This window comes from Phaethon aethereus (genome assembly GCF_964289735.1).
Source record: "Phaethon aethereus genome assembly, chromosome: 15".
Taxonomy (NCBI): Eukaryota; Metazoa; Chordata; class Aves; order Phaethontiformes; family Phaethontidae; genus Phaethon; species Phaethon aethereus.
Window position 1 is genome coordinate 1799293 of NC_138591.1, and position 21249 is coordinate 1820541.

General features: G+C 44.0%; 1 protein-coding gene across 1 annotated transcript; it reads left to right on the forward strand.

The window, feature by feature from the left end:
• Window positions 1–4574: 4574 nt before the first annotated feature.
• ZNF598 (zinc finger protein 598, E3 ubiquitin ligase) lies at window positions 4575–20746 on the forward strand (the record flags this gene model as incomplete). Its single annotated transcript, XM_082006523.1, has 12 exons — window positions 4575–4760; window positions 7818–7930; window positions 9347–9476; window positions 11731–11942; window positions 12511–12728; window positions 14078–14195; window positions 15259–15440; window positions 16693–16765; window positions 17392–18155; window positions 19181–19316; window positions 20130–20274; window positions 20399–20746. The coding sequence occupies 12 exons, from the start codon at window positions 4575–4577 to the stop codon at window positions 20744–20746; spliced, it is 2625 nt and encodes an 874-aa protein (XP_081862649.1).
• Window positions 20747–21249: the final 503 nt, after the last annotated feature.

Sequence of the window (21249 nt, forward strand, 5' to 3'; positions counted from 1 at the left end):
TGTGTTTATTGACAAATCAAAGGGCTGCGGTACATGTATGCCTCTCTAAAACTGAATTTTTAAATAGAAAATCATGCTTTGGTTAAAAAAAGTGAACAACTAATGTGATTAGTGATTGCAGTCTGGGATATTTCTTAAATGCGGGAAAATAATAGACCAACTTCCTATCAGCCCCACGGATAGGGCTGTTGGTATATTTGATCCAAAACCTCGTAGAGCGAAAAAGCCCCCAGCTCTACTGTCCCCAGTGCAGTCTGAAATGTCACAAACTGGTTTGACTGCACACAGAAACGCTGTGGAAGGGAGGTCTCGGAGGAAGGCAGCGTGATGTGTCTGGGAAGAATGATGCAGGTCTTATAGCAACCTAAAATGCTATTTTCAGAAAAATAAACTCTGGTCACTAAAGACTATGGGCGGTCAGGGCTGTAAATTTAAACCTGCCCTCAAATGCCGTACCTGTGTGAAGCCACCAGTAGTAAGAGGCTGTCTAAGACTTATTTTAGAAAAAAAATAAGAATCTCTGAGAAAATTATCACTTTTAACAGAAACTTTGTCAAAGGAAAGCAAATTTCGCTATTACGCACTAAGTATCTTGGCTGCAAATGAACTGCATCCGCATCAAGCTGTGAATAGGAAATTAATCTAAGGCATAACCTTTAGCTCTACATTTTAACAATATTTTAGTGCTGAACTATAAATATTTGATCTGTTGCTCTTCTGACTAAAATGGATTTGTTGTGTTCCTCTGCAGAGTTATCAATTATTCCAAAGTATATTTATTGCCGATTAAATGACTTGAAAAGTGCCTTTTTCTTCTGAAGTTATGATGTGATATTTAGTGAGTAAACAGGGAAATTAACTATTCCTAGCATCAATATTAACCCTTTATCTTGGGAAGAAAGCATTTCCTGTCTGACAACACATAGAACTAAGTACCAACCAAGATATTTACAATACACGCTGAAGTCTAGTTAATTATATATGATTATATTTCTTTATGTTTTGGGGTCACAGTGCTAAGATCTAGCTTCCATTTGCAATCACTAGAGAAATAAAACAGCATCCTTAAGTCATCAGCGAAGAATAATTGAACCCATTGAAAGAGTATTATAAAAACCTCTTTGCACCGCGAAAGAAATGAATCTAAATCCATGACTCACAGTGGCAGGATGAGTTTTCAGTGTGAAAACAGGCTTTGGAGAAAAGTTTGAATATTGGCTTTTTAGCAGTTCTTTGTTCTGCTTCTGGAAGTGCAGACATCAAGAAGGCAGGAGTATTTTGTGCAATGATATGAAATGGCACCAATATTTTTTCCTGACATTTTACACCTGTGTGAAGGTCTGGCACGCTGCTGGAAAAGCCATGCTCCAGACAGAACAGTTTGCAGAAGGTCTGTTCAGACCTGTTACCTTGGCATGCTGGGGAGTGAGAGCGAGAGGTAGGAGTTAAGGAAACCCAACTTTGCCGAAGGGCGCCTCGGCAGCGTGCCAGAAGCTGGGGGTCTGCATTGGTTTGGGTCATCATATGGTTGCATGTTGCTGGATCTGGACTCCCAGCCTGCGTTGGAAGGATTAATCACCTTACATGTCCTTTGTTCCCAATAAACTTCCTGGATCTAGTTTAAAATTGAGGATTCGGTGAGACTGAGAAATCTAACTGGTATGAGCTTTCACTGCTGATGGAAGTTAAGCTGCACTGTGAAGGGACACGAAATCTTCAGCAGTTTCCCCTTTCAGACACCAATTATAGTAAATATTATCTGAGAAGCAGAAGATGCGTTACCAGCAATGCTGCCTGCAAGCTGCTGCAGCACCCTGGAAAAGAGCCAGGAATGCTTCCTTGCACCAGGAACATCACATGTGCTACCGCTGGGAAAATCACGCTGCTACGAACATGCTTTGCAGGATCAGGTCCTCAGCGCTTCCAGACCTGCCAGCAGCGGTGCCACCGACCCACACAACTGAAATCTGAAAAGTACAAACTCCCGTTGCCCCCAGTCGCTTTTTCACCGTGTTCCTTGTGATGAGTAATGTCACTTTTAAGCCTAATTATGCAGGTATATTTATTATCCTATGCTTGGCCACAGCGCTGGGGTACTTGCGTAATTTCACAGACGAGTGACACTTAAGACAGCACATTACTGTCAGCAGCCTCCATCTCATTTCATGCTAATTGCTCTCCAAAATTGTGTGATGCAGTTTTGACACAAAAACATTTTCAACAGTATCATTAATTCGGGGGGGGGGGGGTACATGACACACATTTCCTGAAGTAATTACAGCCAACATCTTCAGTCATTCCTAATTATTTAATACAGCCCCACCCAAAAACACTTTAACGTTGATTACCAGAAAGACATGTATTATCTACTCTACTTTGAAGTGTGATAAATGGGTCTCTTTAGGAGAAAGTAAATATTACCTGTTGTAGCCAATGATCTAAAACATTGAAATACTTAATTTATCTGTTTTCCAAAATATTTATCAAACCTATTACTTAATTTATTTTATGGCACAGATGTAGCTTAATGATGCTGGTGTTGGACTAGATGTCATGATACATTTAATGAACTCCCTATGTTTTATATGCTCCTTTGTCCTAAAATGATCATTTATGCATTAAAGAAAATGAAGAGTATCTTTTAACTCAAACGACAAGGAATTTGGTGAAAAGAAAGCAGACCTGAACGATAGATATGCTGCTTGTCCAATCTTCCAGTTAGCCATGATACACATGAGTAGATCCTAGGAATTTACCGTTCATTTTAATGTGGAATTTAACATGGTTTGTCTCCACTTCCCTTCCTAGAAAATGTAGTTTCTTTTGTGTTTTCTTTTCAAGGGTTTTCATATTGTGCCAGTGAGTAACCCGAGCATTGACCTGCTTCACTGAGGCACTGTCCTGGAATCATTCTTCAGTCATCCTCTAATACCAGCTCTGCAGGCCATTTTGTCATGTCTGGGACAGATGGCAGCCCTTGACTCAGGGGACAGGACTCCAGGAATGTTTGCTAAGTGGAGTGATGTGCTGCTAATCTGGTGACACATACGATGATGTGGCAGAATGAGCGCCTCGTGCCAAGATCTTGGGGTTTCTTGATCTTTGGGTAGATCTAGAAACCTACCTGTCCGTGTTTGACAGGGATCTGCTCTGATTTTTCACACGTGGAAATGAAAAGAACTCCCCCACAGGTCACTTTGTGGGAATCCGGGAGGAAAAAAAGGTCGGAGATCCTAAAGTTTGAAAAAATGTTTGTCTCTTCCTTTGTGCTGTCCCCAAACAAGCTTTTATGCTTTGTTACTTTACTTGCAGAGGAACATGGCTGGTGAGCCGGTTCTCAACGCTGTCCTCCGTGCTCCTGGAGCACCCTCTTCTGTTTAAGGAGCTGCAATTCTCACCTCCGAGTCCCAGCAACACACAGACCTTTAAAATACAACATCAGCCCTCAAAGCAAGTGCAGGAACATACGTTTCTTTACCAGCCAACCAGACATATTGATGATTAACTCTAGTTCACCTTAACTCGCTCCAAAACCCCGGACAGCCGTCACATGCTCAGATACCAAATGTGTGAATCACCACCTGTAGCACATACACCAAGATTTCTCTAACAGACGGGGCTTTTAATATACTAACAGAGCCCATTTGTAGTACTGTTCTAGTGGATGCAATACCCTATTTTCCACAGTGTTTCAAGCCACTTTTTTTTCGAACCGCACCTAATTTACACAGGCTACCAGGCGCCTGTGTTATAAAATGAGACCATGAGGCAGAGCTGCAGGCCCAATGCATCCATTGTGGATTGCCTTGGCAAAATCCCACGTAAATCACCATCCCACCGCCTCCGCTCCTGGTGGGTCACCACGTATCTTCAGGACACCAACAACGTCCCTGCAAGTTGTGGCCAAAACACCTAGTCCAGGGCAGAGCCGTTGCTGTGCTGCCTCACAGCTGCCTGCCACGGGGCTGCAATGGCGCAGGGCAGCACCCACGGGTGCTGGGGACGGGGCTCGGGTCCCCAGTCTCCCCACAGGCAGGGGTTCCCCAGGGGCAAGCCCCGAGGCGACACAGCGGAAGCCACCCAGCACTGCTCAGCCTCTCCCGGGGCCTGCTCTGCTGCCATGGGGCAAGCGGCCGCCAAATGGCTCCCCCGGGCCGCCGCCACCTCAGGGGAGACCAAAGAGAGGCAGCTAGACGGGCTCTGCCGCGTAGGCGCTCTGAGCAGCGCTTCTCCATGGTTAGAGGCCTGCAAGAGCAAGGCTAGCGCGGCGCGCGGCGATGGGGCGCTCTGGGCTGTTTCTCTATGGTGGAACGCTGGAGGACGCGGGGTGACGTCAGGAGGAGTGGCGCCCTAGCGGTCGTGGGAGGTAATTAGGGGAGTGAGGCACCGCTCTAGGCAGAGACTCGGTGATCAGTCAGGCCGGCTACGCTGGGGATTCGTGAGGGTGGATCTCTATGGTCGGAAGTTGGGCGGAGAGTCGTGTGCCGGGCCGGGTGGCGCTCTAGGTCGCCTCTCTATGGTGCGGGCTGTTGCTAGGCGGTGCGGGGCCTAGGCCGCGGCGGGTCGGCGCCGCCATGGCCGCCTCGGCCTCTGGCGCGGCGGCGGGGCCCGCGGACGGGTCGTGTGTGCTGTGCTGCGGGGAGCTGGAGGTGGTGGCGCTGGGCCGCTGCGACCACCCCATCTGCTACCGGTGCTCGGTGCGGATGCGGGCACTGTGCGGCGTGCGGTACTGCGCGGTGTGCCGGGAGGAGCTGGGCCAGGTGAGGCCGGGACCGGCGCCCTCGCACCGGGCCGGACCGCTCCTGCCGCCCGGTGCCGGGGCCTGCGCGGGGCTGGACTCGGGCCGGCCGTCGTGGGGAGGAGGGCCGCGGGGCGGGGGAGGCCTCGGGACGGGCTGGGGTAGGAGTCGGGCCACGAAGCAACTCGTGAAAACTGCTGAGTGGAGCCGGGGGGGAACGTCCCGCAGCCGGGAGCCTTCCGGGTTCATGTGCCGTCGGCTTTGCTCCCGGTGGTGCGACTGCCGTTCAGAGGGGGCGGAAGGGGTGTTGGAAACAAAATACGAAGAAAATGGAATTTAAAGGGAATATTAATTTTTTTTTTAAATCAGCAGGGCTTGCTCTCCAGAGTTGGTGTTAATGTGATCTCAGGTGACTCTATCAATCTGCCGAATTCCTGACTTGATTTTAAGCTTGAGGGAGGACATATTTTGTATTCTTTCAGGGCTTGCTCATGCCTTGCGTTACAGCACACCATGCTGCGTTTGCCTCCAGTTCCTGTTAGCGTGAGCTGTCTCTTGGGCGTATGCTTAAAAAGTAATTTCCCCTCAGTTACAATTTTTCTGATAGATTTGTGTTTTCCTCACGGCCTGCTGGTGCATTAGTGCGGGGCTTTGTTGCGGAGTTGAAATGAAGCCGTTCTGATGTTGTGGCTCGGCTGTGCGGAGGGAGCCGAGGATTCGGTGCAGTGGTGATCGTCGTGAAGAAAAGTTGTTCAAGGATGACTGTAAAAATAAATCTTCATATATGAATTTATTTTAGTGGAACTGATGCAGAGAAAGACAAACCCTTTGAGAAGAAGAGAATTGGTACTAGCACTGAAAGAAGTATACTGAGATGGTTTAGGAAATCAAGTAAAACCAGTATATCAGGGGAGGGGGCTCTCCCCTTGGTGAAAGGAGAACCCCCCAAACTAAACTGCTTGCGTTGGCTGCTTTTCTTGTTGTTCAGGTGGTTGGAGGGATTGAAAATCTTTGGCTGCGTGCTGAAGATTCTCAGACTTTGTGGAGGCCAGAAAGGTCAGTGTGGTTTTTAGACTGAGCTTACTGTCACGTGAGTAGCTCGGTGTACAGAAGGATACTCTGTGAAAGTAATTTTATCTCTGGTCATCCTCTGAGGAGCTGCTGCTCTGCTTCTCCTGTCTTAGGAGGAAGCAAGCTGTGCTGGTGTTCTTCATGCTTAAACCTGCTTGTCTTAGGGTCACAGGTGGACTGTTAAATCTTGAGAGCTTTTCAGTTTTGTGGTATTGCTATATTATGTGGTCTGAACTTTGGTTCATTCAGCCATCTTTCTGCCTCCTTTATTAACTGTTTAAAATCCTTTTATTATAATTGGCAGAGAGATCATTTTTAATGGTTGTGCTCTATTTCCCCCTGCCTCTTATCTTTAAGTGTCACTGTAATACTGTTCTGTCTGTTCACCCATCTGCCCCAAGGAAAAAGATACTGGGGGGACATAAATCACATAAAAATTGCCGTTGAATGAACTGCACGTATATGTAGGACCTCAAACCAGGTCTCTGTCAATTTGCGTAGCGTGAGTGGAATTAGCAGAGGTGAGTATGACACCACCAGATCTCAGCTGGTGTCGTACAGGGTAGTGTAGACCAAATTGGTGTCACAGCAGAATGTCCAAAGCAAATATAACTATAAAGATGAGTGGCAGCAGAGGACGTGACGGAGGGGAAAGCAGGGTACACTTGTTACGGTAATATGTGCTTTCAGTGATGCGGAATTTTTGCAGTGAAGCTAAGAAGGATTACTTGTTGACGTGTAAACTAACTCTGCTGTATACTTGGATGAGGCTCAGAGGATTTGTCAGTGTGTTTATTATATATGTGTGCGCAATTGTTCTTGGAACTGCTGTAGGAAATCGTGTTGGACTCCTGTGGTAAAATCTATTTTTCAGCAATCCATGTCTCTCTTTTAAAACTCACTTTGAGCTGAAATGAAAAATCAATACAATTTCACTGAAACAAGTTTTTTAAAATAATTGGAGTTAGACATAGTTGTCATTTATCCAACAAACTTAAATTTGTATTTTCTTTAAGCTTGATATTTCGTCAAGTTGGGTGTCCTTCTTGTTTTGGTTAACTTAAAAGTAGCCTGACTGTAAAGAAAGCTTTAAAAAAACCCACAAAAGCAGACATAAAAGACGTGTTCCATGGTATTTCACCCCAACAAGGGTAAAGGAGTGATTCAACAAGGCTAAACTATGTGTGTATTATATAACTGAATGCTTTTATTAAGGCTGTAGGTATTTCTAGATTTATAGCCTTTACTGTAAGAACTGAAAGATGCTTACTGTGTTTGTGTCTCAGCCTTTCTAAGCTGGTGAAGGTAACTCCAGCTCTTTCATAAATGTTTCTGCTGCCCCAGCACTTCCCAAACTGTGAATGTGTGCTGGAGCAGACCAGTGGTAGGGTGGCTTCTGAAGGAGGATGTGATTTTATAAATGGCTATAGTGTGAGACCCAGGCTGCTTGGAGGTCAGCGGGAGCAACTGTGAACAAGCAGGTTCTCTTAGCAGGGGTATGTGGTAGAAATAATTTGAGAAGTGATGTAGCATTTTGTTTCTCACTTTCGTGGTAGTTAAGGAAAGAAGAAACAGTGGTTTCCCAGTCAGGCTCTGACTAATGTCACTTTTCAGTTACAGACTGTAGGTTTCTGCGTGATCTCTTACCAGGAGATGGGTGGGAGCTGAGTGCAGGGCTCTTGACAGGTAGCAAAACATACCATAAAAGAGTTTCCTAATCTAGTTCAAAATCCAAAGACCAGGCTAGTCCAATCCACCTTCATTGGAGCTGGCTCACTTGCTGGAAGTTGATAAGGAGCAGTCACAGTGGCTTTGCTGACAGTTGTGGGGGCAGTAACCGGGGGTGGTGACGAGCAGCTGGGACGGACACAAAGCTCTGCAAGTGTTGTCCAAGCTTCAGGCTATGGCGAGTTCCCTTACAAACAAAGTTTGTGCTGAGGAGTTTATCTGTAATCCCAAAGGCTGTGCAGCCTGAATGTGCTCTCACTGATTCTTGTGTTGCCTGCAGGTTGTCTTTGGACGGAAGCTTACGTCTTTCTCAACAATAGCACTTAATCAGTTGCAGCATGAGAAGAAATATGACATTTATTTTATGGATGGAGATGTTTATGCAATGTACAGGTAAGTACTAGAATCCTTTCTGTAACATATCCCTAAAGCAACATATTCTTATCTGTGTTATGTGGCAGGAAATGCATGCTTTTGTAGAACAGTGTGGTTTTATTTCATGGGAATAGAGTGGCTGCTGTGCTGTGTACATTAGTCACCCTGCAGCACAGGTGGCTTTGGCAGGATGAGAGACTGGAGCGGCGTGGTTGGCGTGAGTGCTCAGTACCACAGTCGGCAAAGGGAGCAGCTCCTCAAGGCTGGAGTGTTAGATTCTCTGATGCTGCTGATGAAAAGAAGCGTTGCTCTGTCAATAAAAGTTGCTTTTTGCTTCTGTATCAACAGCAAGCTTGCTGAGAGGCTTTTCATTCATTGCATGGCTGCTCTGGAAATTGGTAAACACACAATTACTATTAAAATTGTACTTATTGCTGTGCTGCATAAGGACTAATCAAAACCAGTTGTACCAAACATTGTATGAAAAGAAGAGCAACCTTGTCTGCCTGCAAAGGTCTTGATTCTAAATGGGAGAGAAAAAGAATGACGTAAAAAATGTGGCGATAGTATCACGTTCTAAAAATATTTTTCATAATGTGTTTAATTGGGAGGCTGTAACATAATTAAAAGCAGGTAAAAGGAAAGAAGAGTGAAAAAAGATGAAACTATGCAGGCAATGGTACCTTTTTCTTGGAGAATTGTGCATTATATCCAAACTGATTTGGGCTAAGTAGCTTTGCCGATACATTTACATGTTTGTGTATGAGTTCATATTTATGGAATTGGGCAATGGGTTTACTGAGCAGAATCAGTTGGAAGCATGTTGTGATTAATTATACACCAGCTCCGGGAATTGCTTTTGATGATATGATTTCTGGAGAGTTGCTGACATCACAAGTTCCGTGGGCAGCAATCAAATGCATGGGAGTGGAGCCTCCCACTGAGACCAGTGCTCTGTCTTCAGCTCTTGTTGGGAATCACTGTGGGTTTTTTGTTTGACACCCTCCCCCTTCACCTCCTTTTCTATTACAATTTTTTTATCTCCCTCCACTATGTTCTTCAGTTTCTGACAATAGAAAGTATAATTAAATTGGATGTGAATGTTGCATCTATCAGCTGAATCTTCAATAAGCAAGGGGCTTGTTGGCGTGGACATGTTATAGTCCACTCAAAATTTTACAGTGGCAGTGTATTACTTACCCTGTGACTGTTCAGCTCTTCTCTCACAGTTGAATCCTCTATGTAATTTGGTTCTGTTCCTGACAGATGACAAAGTATTCTTGGAATAAGCAGGACACTAACCTTATTATGAATTGCTGGGGGAGCTATAAAAATGCGGCCTTCTGCCACTGACAGAACATTTGTTTTTTATAAAGGTATCGCATTGCTGAGAGGGAATCGGGTAATTTTTAGGAAACCTTTCTTGTCTCTTAGGAAGCTGCTGCAGCATGAATGCTCTTTGTGTCCAGATGTGAAGCCGTTCAATACCTTTGCAGATCTGGAACAGCACATGAGGAAGCAGCATGAACTCTTCTGTTGCAAACTCTGTGTTAAACACTTAAAGGTGAGCTAGTTCTATGTTTTTAGGTGGGGGAAGGAGGGGTGCTTCCTTATCTGACCTGCAAGAGTACCTGGGGAGGTGGGAAAAATGGGGTGGCTGAACAGCGCCTATTTATTCTTTTAAATTTCCTCTGTCTGCCTGCAGTGAGGCCAGTTGCTTTGTTTTACATCTTTCTTCTTCCATAAACTGATGAATGAAGAAGGCCTGAAGATTCTCAGTGGATTGTATTTTAAATTAAGCCGAATCATATTAATAACCTTCTGATGTTAGCTCCTGTGCCATAATGTGTATAAATACCAAACCCTAATGGTCTGAGAGGAATTTAATCCCAAGTTGTAGGCAGACTTTGTTACACCTGTAATGGTAGCAATTTGGTATCTGTTAAGACTTATTCTCATAATGACTTTATGAGCTAAAACTGTAACTTAAGAAAATATTTGGTGCCAGTTCAGCAAGGAGAATGCATCATGGAGTGGTGGATTTACTTCTCAGATCAGAGTCAATGTAGCATTTACAGTTGGATCATGTAGAGAATGAGAATCCATCTTGATGGCTTAACAAAATATAATTATATTTCATTATCTTGTTTATTTGTTCAGAGCAAATTTCCTGTATCTTGTTGACTTGATTGGAAAATGAAGCTCACTGTTGTCTGCGGTAGAGGTCTGCGGTGTTTGATGTACGTGCACAGAACGTGACCAGAGGCTGTTTTAAAATGTGTTTTACAACCTGTTAAAGATAAAGCAGTTACTGAAAAGCTGAGTTGTCAATGTCTGAGAAGGTCACGTGCATTGAGCCTTAAAACTGCTCATCTTACCATCACCATCGTCATCCTTTTTTATTTTTTATTTAATCCCACCCAAATTTCATTTAGAAGGGCTAGTGTTATGTCAGTCAGGTGATGCTTTTTCACAGTCTGAAATTCAGAACTCCACCTTTCTCTGGAGCTAGAGTGGGTTTTGTATTTCTGAATTAAACGTCGTACAAAATCAGCAGCTACTGTCAGATGAATTCTAGGACTGCTAACTTCTGTGTCTAATAGTTGTCAGCGTTCCTTATTGTTGCAGGAGGGAATTTAATGCATGAACACATATTTTTAGAACTCATTACACATGGTTTTGTATGTGTGTTCGTTTTCTCTGAAACCAATTAAGTATCAAATCGGAGAAATGCATTTATCCTGTGGTGCCACAGTTCATGTTTATGCCAACTGAACTTAGCTTACTGCCAAAAGGGGCAGGATCCAGAAGTGGTTGGGTTGACCTGAATGAACGCTAATACGTTTTTTTTGCAGGGTTAGCTCTCAGTGAACTGATTTGACTATCTTCCCTGTGGTCATGCAATCACTAGAGCTCATTCAAGGAAAGTGGTCAGGGCAAGACCGCTTCTTTCAGGCGCTGTGTCCTTGGAGCTCTGGTGAAGAGGTGTTTCTGTGGTCAACTTAAGCAGCCAGCACTAGAGGAACTTGTTTGTTGTCGTCTCTCCCAGACAATTAATGAACAATAATAGAATTTGCTGGCTTTTAATTTCAGAATATTGCAGAGCATTTTATTTCTCAAAAAAAGTTCCATATTAGTACCCACTGAAAAGAAGTTCTTAAACTCACAGTCAACCCTAGCTAAGCCAAACAAACCTTTTCCCAGAACAAGTTAACACTCCTTATCTAGGCAAGATGTAAAGGATATTCTGTTCTCAAGGCCATGTTGATCTTTTTGGCATCTTTAGAACCCTCCCCGCCAAAATAGCTCACGTGCTAGTAGGGACAGAAGATTGGCTTATAATACAAAATTTGTTCACTAAGTTGTATCCTTTCTGTGTAGCTGTGTTGGGGTAGTTGCTATCTCAGGAAAGTAAAACAGTTCGCTTCTGGTTTATGTTTTTTTTTCAGTTTGAGTGTGCAAAATACTGTATGTTCATAAATATCTAGGATTTTTTTTCCTCCACCAGAGATTTAACTTTGTTTGTTGTGTTATGTTAATACACAAAAAAACTTTTGTAAGGGAAAAAGTGTATTAGATCTGTTTCCAATGTTCAAACGGAGTGAAATGCAAGTTAGATTTAATTTGGATCCATCACTTGAATTTTGTTTCCTATTCACTGAAAATTTTAGGTGTCAGTTGTCGAAGTGCATCTTTCTGAAGCAAATCGTCCACTCCTACAAGGGGACAAGTTGTATATAACCCATCTTATTCCATTTTGTTCTCTGTTCACAAGAAGTAATACATATCTCTCTCTCTCTCTCTCTCTCTTTTTTTAGATTTTTACTTATGAACGAAAATGGTATTCTCGTAAGGACCTTGCCCGTCATCGAATCCATGGAGATCCAGATGACACCTCTCATCGTGGGCATCCCCTGTGTAAATTTTGCGACGAGCGTTATTTGGATAATGATGAGTTACTGAAACACCTAAGACGAGATCATTATTTCTGTCATTTCTGTGACTCTGATGGTGCTCAGGAATACTACAGGTTTGTGCAAGCAGTTTATTCCTCTTTCTGTAGCTTAAATTTTGAAGAAAAATTGCTTGGGTCTGCTTTGAATTTTGGGGAAAGTAGCACACGAAGACAGAGGGCAATAATGTCAGCAGATTGGCTGCAGTCTCTTTTGTTCCTCAAACCAATAGCCAAAGTAATCACTTTCTGTCTAGTTCATATTTTAAAGTTTTCTTCATTAATGTTAAACATTAAAAGTTACATTTTGCAGCGTGACAGCAGATGTCTGCAGCTGTCTAGTGTGTAAACTTTAATGCTCCAATGTTCATGTGCAAAGCAGATGGAAGTAAATTTTCTTTTATTAAATATGTGCCTTATGTACAGCTGGATGTGATGAGCAGCCAGTAGGTTTAGATTAACATCTGAGATCATGCATTAAGGCCTGTGTCGACCATACACAGGTGGTTTCAGCTGGAAAGCTTGTCTGGGTATAAAGAAAGAACCAGCTGCTTAGGTATGTCTTCACTTCATCTTGTACGAGTAGCCATATACCAGAGTAAAATATTTTGGGAAGGTTGCAGCTCAGCCTCTTTTCTCTTCCCAGTGATTATGAATACCTTCGTGAACACTTCCGTGAAAAGCACTTCCTTTGCGAAGAGGGACGGTGCAGCACAGAACAGTTTACCCACGCTTTCCGCACAGAAATAGATTATAAAGCGCACAAAACAGCCTGCCACAGCAAGAACAGGGCAGAGGCCAGGCAGAACCGGCAGATAGACCTTCAGTTTACCTATGCTCCTAGGCACCAGAGGAGGAATGAGGGTAAGTGTGCTTTAGGGATGAGGTGGACAGAAACGTATTAATTCTTACTGCTTTGAGGGTTCTCAAGAACATCTGGTGAACGCTTCCTAGCCAGGAAGATACTCTTTATAAAGAGGGTGGGCAAGCCCTGGGATACTCTTTATAAAGAGGGTGGGCAAGCCCTGGAGCAGGACCTTGAGTGATTGTAGAGATTGTCCTTGAAGATAACCAGAACTTGACCAGACAGGGTCTTGGGCAACCTGATGTAGCTTCAGAGTTGGCCTTGCTTTGAGTGAGGGGTTGGGGAAGATGACATTCAGGAGCCTCTTCCTACCTAAATTGTTCTACAATTTTTTTCTCTCATGTGTGGATTTAATGATGATACATAATTTTAGGAAAATTGCTGACTTTCTTCTTGCCCTGGTTGCAGCTGGGGTAGAGTTAATTTTCTTCCTGGTAGCTGGTATAGTGCTGTGTTTTGGATTTTGGATGAGAATAATGTTGATAACATGCTGATGTTTTAGTTGTTGCTAAGCAGTGTTTACACTAAGTCAGGGACTTCTCAGCTTCTCATATTGTCCAGGCAGCGAGGAGGCTGAGGGGCACAAGAAGCTGGGGAGGGGCACATCTGCGTCAGCTGGCCCCAACTGGCCCGGGCAATATTCCATACCGTATGGCATCGTGCTCAGTATATAAACTAGGGAGAAAGCTGGCTGGGGGCCGCTGCTCGGGAACTGGCTGGGCATCGGTTGGCAGGTGGTGAGCAATTGCATTATGTATCACTTATTTTGTATATGCTTTTCCATTATGGTCGTTATTATTTTCCCTTCCTTTTCTGTCCTATTAAACTGTCTTTATCTCAACCCACAAATTTTACTTTTTTTATTCCTGATTCTCTCCCCCACCCCACTGAGGGAGGGGGAGTGAGCAGATGACGCTGGTGTTTAGTGGTGTTTAGCTGCCAGCCGGGTTAAACTGCAACACTTCTCCAATTTATAATTAAGTGAATGACTTCTATTACAGTTAATACAAAGTAGTGATGAACATGGAGCATGAGACCAGAGCAGCATATCCATTTAGGACATATGAACTTTTCTTCTGTGTAGAACTTTTCTTCTGTATGTAGTGATCTCTCTGCATAAGAACAAAATTACTCAAAACTCACATCACAGGTTACAATACATGGAATCCATATACTGCAAAATATATTTTAATGCAGCAGTCTTGAAGGTTATATAGACTACTTAATCATAAGAAAGAAATCAAGATAGACTTGTTTGTACTGGCCTATTTTCACTTTTTTCAGGTATAGTGTGATGCCCAGATTAAAGAAATAACTTTGAGAGTGATCAACCATCCTTCCTGTTTAGGTGTTATAGGTGGAGAGGACTATGAAGAAGTGGACAGATATAACAGGCAAGGGAGGTCAGGCAGATTGGGTGGCCGAGGAAGTCAGCAAAACAGAAGAGGCAGCTGGAGATACAAGAGGTGAGTAGCACAACAATTTGTGGATATTTTTTTTTTTCTGCTTAGTACTGGTATTTTACTGACCAATTGACAATGTTTTGGTGGGCCAGTAGGAAGGAAGTGGGTACAAATACAGAAGCTTCTGTAGTGAATCCTTAGTTGAGAGTAGAACTAACTTTCAGTTTAAGCCTGCGTGCTGACTACATGCTTGGTCAAAGTGACGTTATTTTGTGTGAAGTTTCAGCTCTCTGGACTTGACACAGGAAGCAAGCAATGTAATCTTCAGCTCATGGGTTAAATAAGCTCTGAATCCTAAATTAATTTCAGCAACTGTTTTTATGCTAACTTTTCACAATAGGATTTTCTGAAGTAAGTGACAAGTCTTTGCAGGCTTAATGGACTTTTTTGTCTGGGTAATCATGAAGTTCCTATTCTAAGGACCATGCTTGTCATTGAACTAACAGATCTCTGTGTGGCCAGACTGAGTGCTTTGGAAAAAGAAGAGGGTTAAGTATTGAAATGAAATTTTGCATTTATATGTCTCTTCATCCACACAAGACCTGAGTGCTTTATACATACTGCACATCTCTTTTTCTTCTTTTTCTCGCTGGGTGGTCAGCTGGTTCATTACTGGTGATTTCACTGGGGGGAAAAAGTCCATCTCTAAACACTTATATGTTGGTGTCGCATGTGGATTGTGCATGTGTTGAGAGTTCATGACAAACCATGTCTCAAAAAGAATTACTGTGGCCTACAAGTATGATTTCATACATTGGAAAATGAATGGGAGAGACAGGTGTCCCCATGCATCCTTGGTACTGCCTCTCCCAGTTCACCCTGTTTTTTTTATGGCCTTGATTGTTATTACCACATGTAGAATTTGCAAATTCAGGGGGCGAATGTTGCCTGTCTCACCAGCCGGCGCCAGGGTGTGTTGGAGTGGTGGGTTTGTTTCAGCCTTCACTGCAGCTGGCAGATCAGGGACAGTCACTGGAGCTGACAGCGGAGAGGTGAGAGCTGGAATGAGACAAAGATGCTTGGTAATCCTTACTGTTTGACCAAGAAAATCTGCCTTGTCCTGTAGGGAGGAAGAAGACAGAGATGTTGCAGCAGCAGTCAGGGCATCTGTGGCAGCTAAACGGCAAGAGGAGAAAAAATGGGTAGAAGACAAAGATGACAGCAGCAGTAGAGGTAAAAAGGAGGACTTGAGGGATTCAGAAGTGCTCAGCTCCAAACGTGTGCCAAAGTCTTCAAATGATGCTACAGGTTAGTGTTGAACATGTTCTGCAGCTGCAGGGTGGCACGGTGGGTCTGGAGATCAGCCTAGCAAAACTGGCGATCGCCACATGGTGTTCTCAAAAGCTGGTGGATGTGGATAGAGCTATGCAGAATCGTGATCCAGCAACGCAGATTGGCAGTGTAGTGTGTCCGAGTGGGCTGGGATTCCTGCAGCAGGTTGTACTAGGAGCTGGGCAGAAATATCAAATGCAATCAGCATGTGACAGTATGTGTGATGTTCCATCCAAGTCAATGTAATCTAAGAACGTGTCATTTCCTGCTCTAGCATGCAAGAATTGATCTATTCTGATGCTTGAACTGAGTTTCCCTTTTTTTGAGAAGTTATTCCCAGTACAAGTTTGTAACTGGTGAAAGCAAACCTTTAATTGTTTTGAACCAGGTCCAGTTTGGGGTAAACAAATAAGATGCAGTGGTGTTTTGGTATTACTGTTGCTCCAAATCCATTTTCCACTGTTCCACTGCTCCTATGGCAGGATTCCCACTTAAAGATGGTATGCTTTCATTATGAACTGAGGGCTGCTGAGAGCTGTTTGGTTAATGGGTACAGCTCGGTTGGGGATGACAGACAAGGTTATTTCCCCCAACTGCCTGCCCAGCTTTTGCTGCACGCATGTCAAAGCTGTTATCAATCTGTCCTTGAATTGCTGCGGTCCGCAGTGCTGGATTTGGATTTTAAGGCAAATCTAAATTAGGAATGAGTTATGTTTTAATGTAAAATGAATTCCCAGGAGCTAATTGCTGAGCAGCTTGGGCATCTGTGCAGCAGAGGTGTGATGGACAGCTCAGAGGAGCAGCTTTTCAAGCGAAGTGTACCTCAGTCAGAGCGCTCAGACTCTGATGAGCAGACCCTGTGCTGAGGTTGAGTGCTAACCTCTGGCAGAAGCATGGAGCAGACAGCTGGGGGCATTGGTGTCTCAGTCGCTAGAGCGTTCCCTCACAAAGTACTTATCAACCAATGCTTTGCTCCTGTTCGCTGTCGTGAATCTCCTGCATGCTACAGCCAGTACACGATGACATAATGGTGAATGCAGTTAATTGAAGGAAAGAGTGACGCATGGATTTAAATTGTCCTTTTGGAACGTCACAGTTAATGACATCATCAGCTGCTGAAAATAGGACTTGCTAATGCTGCTGTCATGTTCATTGATAGCTTCCACTCTGAAATGAATGGATTTTAGTTGAAAACATTTCTTTGCTCTTTTTGTCAATACTCCAAAAGAAGCAGCTGCTAACGGTGCGTTAAGCCAAGATGACTTTCCAGCAATTGGTTCAGCAGCGGGACCTCTACAAGGGTAAGTTTGTGCAAGGCTGCAGTAATGAGAAAGCAGATTTAGAAACTTACTTGTGTTCTGCATTTCTGGGGAAAATAATTTTACAGATCACTTAAACTACAAATGCTTCCCCCCCCTGCCCTAGCCCCCTTCTGCCTCGAGCTGTTTCTGTGCTAGTTGCCTGCATGAACGCCAACGGTTGTTCAGTTCATGGCTTGATCTTCTGGTGGTGTAACTTCAGGGAAATTCTCAACATTCTCAATCCCAGCCATTTTTAACTTGATAGCTTATCTTGAAGGGGATCTATACCGTGAGTTTTAAAAGTCATCATGTCCTGAAATTGGTGATGATTAGAATAGCGTCTTTGCAGGATGTGGCAGCTAGAATGTGTGTGTACAGCTTGCTGGTCAAGGTGAGGTGCACTGAGCCAGTACTGATAACACAGCAAGGCTAATGTGACTTCTTTGAGGAGACCCACTCCAGACACGGTTTATAAGCCCCAGTGCATTTGCATCCTGTTAACAGCTGGGTCGGTTGTGCCACCCGAAGGGATAGTTTGAGGAAGAGTGCAGGCAGGTATGGAGCTCGTCTGCCTGTCGGAGTTGTGCAGCACCGGTGTAACAGGGTGTATTTTTCCTTTCTTACAGCTCTGCCCAGCTAGCAGCGGTTAAGCTTAAAGAAGAAGATTTCCCAAGTTTGTCATCCTCTGCAGCACCCACCATCTCTTCTGGGATGTCTTTGACATACACAGTGACTGCAAAGAAAACAGCTTTCCAAGAGGAGGATTTTCCAGCTCTAGTGTCCAAAATGAGGCCTAACAATAAAACAGTAACTCACATCACCTCTGCATGGAACAACGGTTCCAGTAAAAACGTGGTCAAAGCCATTAGCAACCCCTGTGTAAACCAGATAGCCAAAAAAACATCCTCCTTGAATAGCACTAAAGGAAGTAAGAAGAGCAATAAACTCTCTCAGTCAGATGATGAAGACAGCAGTAGTGGCTTGACAACCCAGGAGATCAGAAACACGCCAACGATGTTTGATGTGTCGTCCTTGCTGGCAGCTTCTACCTCACAAACTTTTATGAAAGTGAGCAAGAAAAAGAAGATGGGGGTTGAGAAGCAGAGACCATCGTCCCCACACCTGTTACAGGAGACATCATTTCCCAGGTCATCTACTGAAAAGCTGCTAGAGGCAGAGCAGACATCAAATGCATCCTCTGCTCTTCATGCCCCTGACCGATCCACAACTGTCATGAATGGTCATGCAGAAAAATCGTTAGTGATCTGTAGTACACCCAAAGAGCCCCCTGGCCTTAAAAAGCCCACAGTGACTAACAAATGCCCTTTACCTCAGGAAGACTTCCCAGCTCTTGGGAGCTCAGGGTCAGCTAGAATGCCCCCACCACCAGGTAAGCACTGCAGGGCGTGGCCAGCTTTGCTTGGGTGTAGCTTAGAGAAATGGCACGTGGATGAGATGTACAAACTGCTCCTTCTGGCTCTCCTGTGAAGGGCGGCTCTGCCAGCATGTGCCACATTCGCCTTTGAAGTTTAACAAGGCGGCCTGGGCGGCACGGATGGGCTTGAGCATCCCCTGTGAAACACGGCTGAAGTGGTGGCAATGTTGGGATACTCTGCTCCGTGCACCTGCAGGTGTCTGCTCTCTGGGGGTGGCTCACATATGAGCGGCCGATCTTTACTCGTCACTGCTTTTCTGATGAGTCATGTCTGACATGTATCTGTGCTTTTGTGCTTCAAGATACAGTTTGGAAGCCCCTGCGGGCAAAGGGAATCTCTAGCTGTGACCTGTGCCTGCTGGTACTTGTCACTTGGCTTGCTTGGTCGCTTTTTTTTGTTCTGCAAAGATTTGCGAAGATTTAATGCCCTTGCTTTTAGCAGTGCTGTAATCTTGTAAAACTGGAGTAACATAGCAACAAATGTGACTTGCAGTGGTTTTAATGAAAGCAGAATTGCATCAGGAGATGGTTGCATAGCTGTTTTGTTCTGTGCTGCTCTGCAGATACTGCTTGGTGGAGTATGCTAGACCATGCGATGCCTAGTGCTGTTGTGACTGCTGGAGTGATTTCTGTTCACTTTAATAATGTAAAAGTGTTTTTCATTGTGAATTTGAGTGGGTGGTTTTGGGTTTTTTTTTACTTATTTTCTACTGAAAAAGTAAATTAATAGTTAAAGTGCTTTCTTTAGAGAGTAACATCAGCCACTATGAAGTGCTTCTTGACCTGACTATTAAGGCAACAGATTTCCACCTCTCTGGTTTTTAGTTTGTTTTCCAACATAGTGATGTCTGTGCTGCTGACTTGTACTTCTTAGTGCTTCCGGAGAGTACGTCAGACCGCTGGCGTTAATTTTAGACAGTGGTATGTGGGTGCCACAAAAACGTGCTCTAACTTTCTGTCTGTTCTCTGCTTTCATTTAGGCTTTAACACTGTGGTGCTATTAAAGAGTCCTCCTCCGCCTCCAGGACTGTCGGTGCCTGTTAGTAAACCCCCTCCAGGTTTTGCTGTTATTCCATCCACCAATATCTCTGAGCCTGTCACTACATCTTTGAAAGAGTAAGTGAAAGTCCTTTGAGTTAGAGTTACTTTACACCTTGCATCTCGGTTATGTCATATGGGCTTCAAACAACACATGGAGTACTCTGAGGGCATTATTCTAAACAGGAGCCGCAGCAGAGGCCAGCAGCCACGGAATGATTCCTGTTAGGGAGTCCTGTGGCCGTTGTGCGCTGGGTTCAGGAGGGTTGTGTAAAAGAAAGCACAAGCGTTGTTGTGTGGCTTCAAGTCTGAGGATATGAAAACTTGTGCAGTGTGGCAGCTCAGACTTCCACTTTTTCTAGATGTGTTTGGAAATCTGCAGCTTCAACATATTTCTTAACCTTTCCATTGATTCTGTCTGAGTCCCAGAAGCAAGGTGCTGAAGCATGTCTTTCTTGGTGACCTCTAAATGCCTTTGTTGCTGTGATTTTTTTTTTTTTTTTTTTTTTTCTTCTTCCCTCAGCAGCTGATCTCTGGCCAGGGCCCTTCTGGTCTAGAGAGATGAATTTATGGGAAAAGGGGAGGGGAAAATCTGTACAAGTTAAGACAGGCATCTGTATTAATCTGTTCGGTTTTATTTGTGGTGCGGTCTTCGCTCACATCTTTTTAGCGCACCTAGCTTGCAAAATGGTTAGTTTTGTTAAACTCGCATTTTAAATATTCTGTCTAGGTAAAGCTGGAATCTGATACAGTAATTTCATTTGCATGTGTAGTTGGGTGGAGAAAGGGAGCGCATCCTATAGAAGAGAATAGCTGTATAATATATATCTCACAGCACCTTTGTATAACATGGCACAATGTCAAAGTCACTTTTGGTCTTTTTGAATGCAGGCCAAAATCCTGTCACGGATCGTACTTGATACCTGAAAACTTTCAGCAAAGGAACATTCAGCTGATACAATCTATTAAAGAATTTCTTCAAAGCGATGAGTCCAAGTTCAATAAATTTAAAACTCATTCCGGGCAATTCAGACAAGTGAGTGGGCAAGAACCTTTGGATTCCCGAAACCTTTCCTCTCTGAGTGAAAGTGAATCCCAGTGGGATTTATTATTTGCCCCCTGCCCCCCCCCTAATTATTTCAATTCTCTTTTCACTGAAGGGTCTGATTTCTGCAGCACAGTATTACAAAAGTTGCCGAGAACTGCTTGGAGATAACTTCAAGAAAATTTTTAACGAGTTGTTGGTGTTGTTGCCGGACACAGTTAAGCAACAAGAACTGCTTTCTGCTCACAACGATTTCAGAATCAAAGAAAAACAAAGCTCAAACAAACCCAAAAAGAACAAAAAGAATGTTTGGCAGACGGACTCCAACTCTGATCTCGACTGCTATATCTGCCCAACGTGTAAGCAAGTACTAACTCAGCAGGACGTTGTCACCCATAAAGCTTTGCATATTGAAGATGAGGAGTTCCCTTCCTTACAGGCAATCAGCAGAATCATTAGTTAGCTTTCCTGAAGACCAATAAAACAGTCTCTGTCTATGAATATGCACTTTTTGGGATGAGGTTTGGCAGTGTAGTGTGGCTGAGAGCCGGTGCTAGCAGAGGAGTCAGGTAACTGTTGGAGAGCCCTCTCAGTGCTGTTCATAAATACTGTGCAAAGGGATCACTGGACTGTGCCGTAGCTAATTAACACCCAAAGTCTGAGCTTCCGAAATGCCTGAGTAGAATTAGGCTGAAATCGCAGGGCGGGCAGGCAGAGGCCACCTTTCTCCTGTAACATGCAATAGCTGAGAAAATACTTTCTGATCTGAAGACTGACAGGGGACACAATAGGGGAATAAGCATCTGGTTTGGGTTTTTTCTTTCTTTTTTTGGGGCGTGGGGGAAGATTATGAATCACTGAAATGAACAGAAGCAAAAAGTGGCTTCCCTGAGAACATTCTGATTTTTTTTTGTGCTGTTTCTGTTACCACAAAGATCACAGTAGTCAGGGGCACAAAGGTGCAGA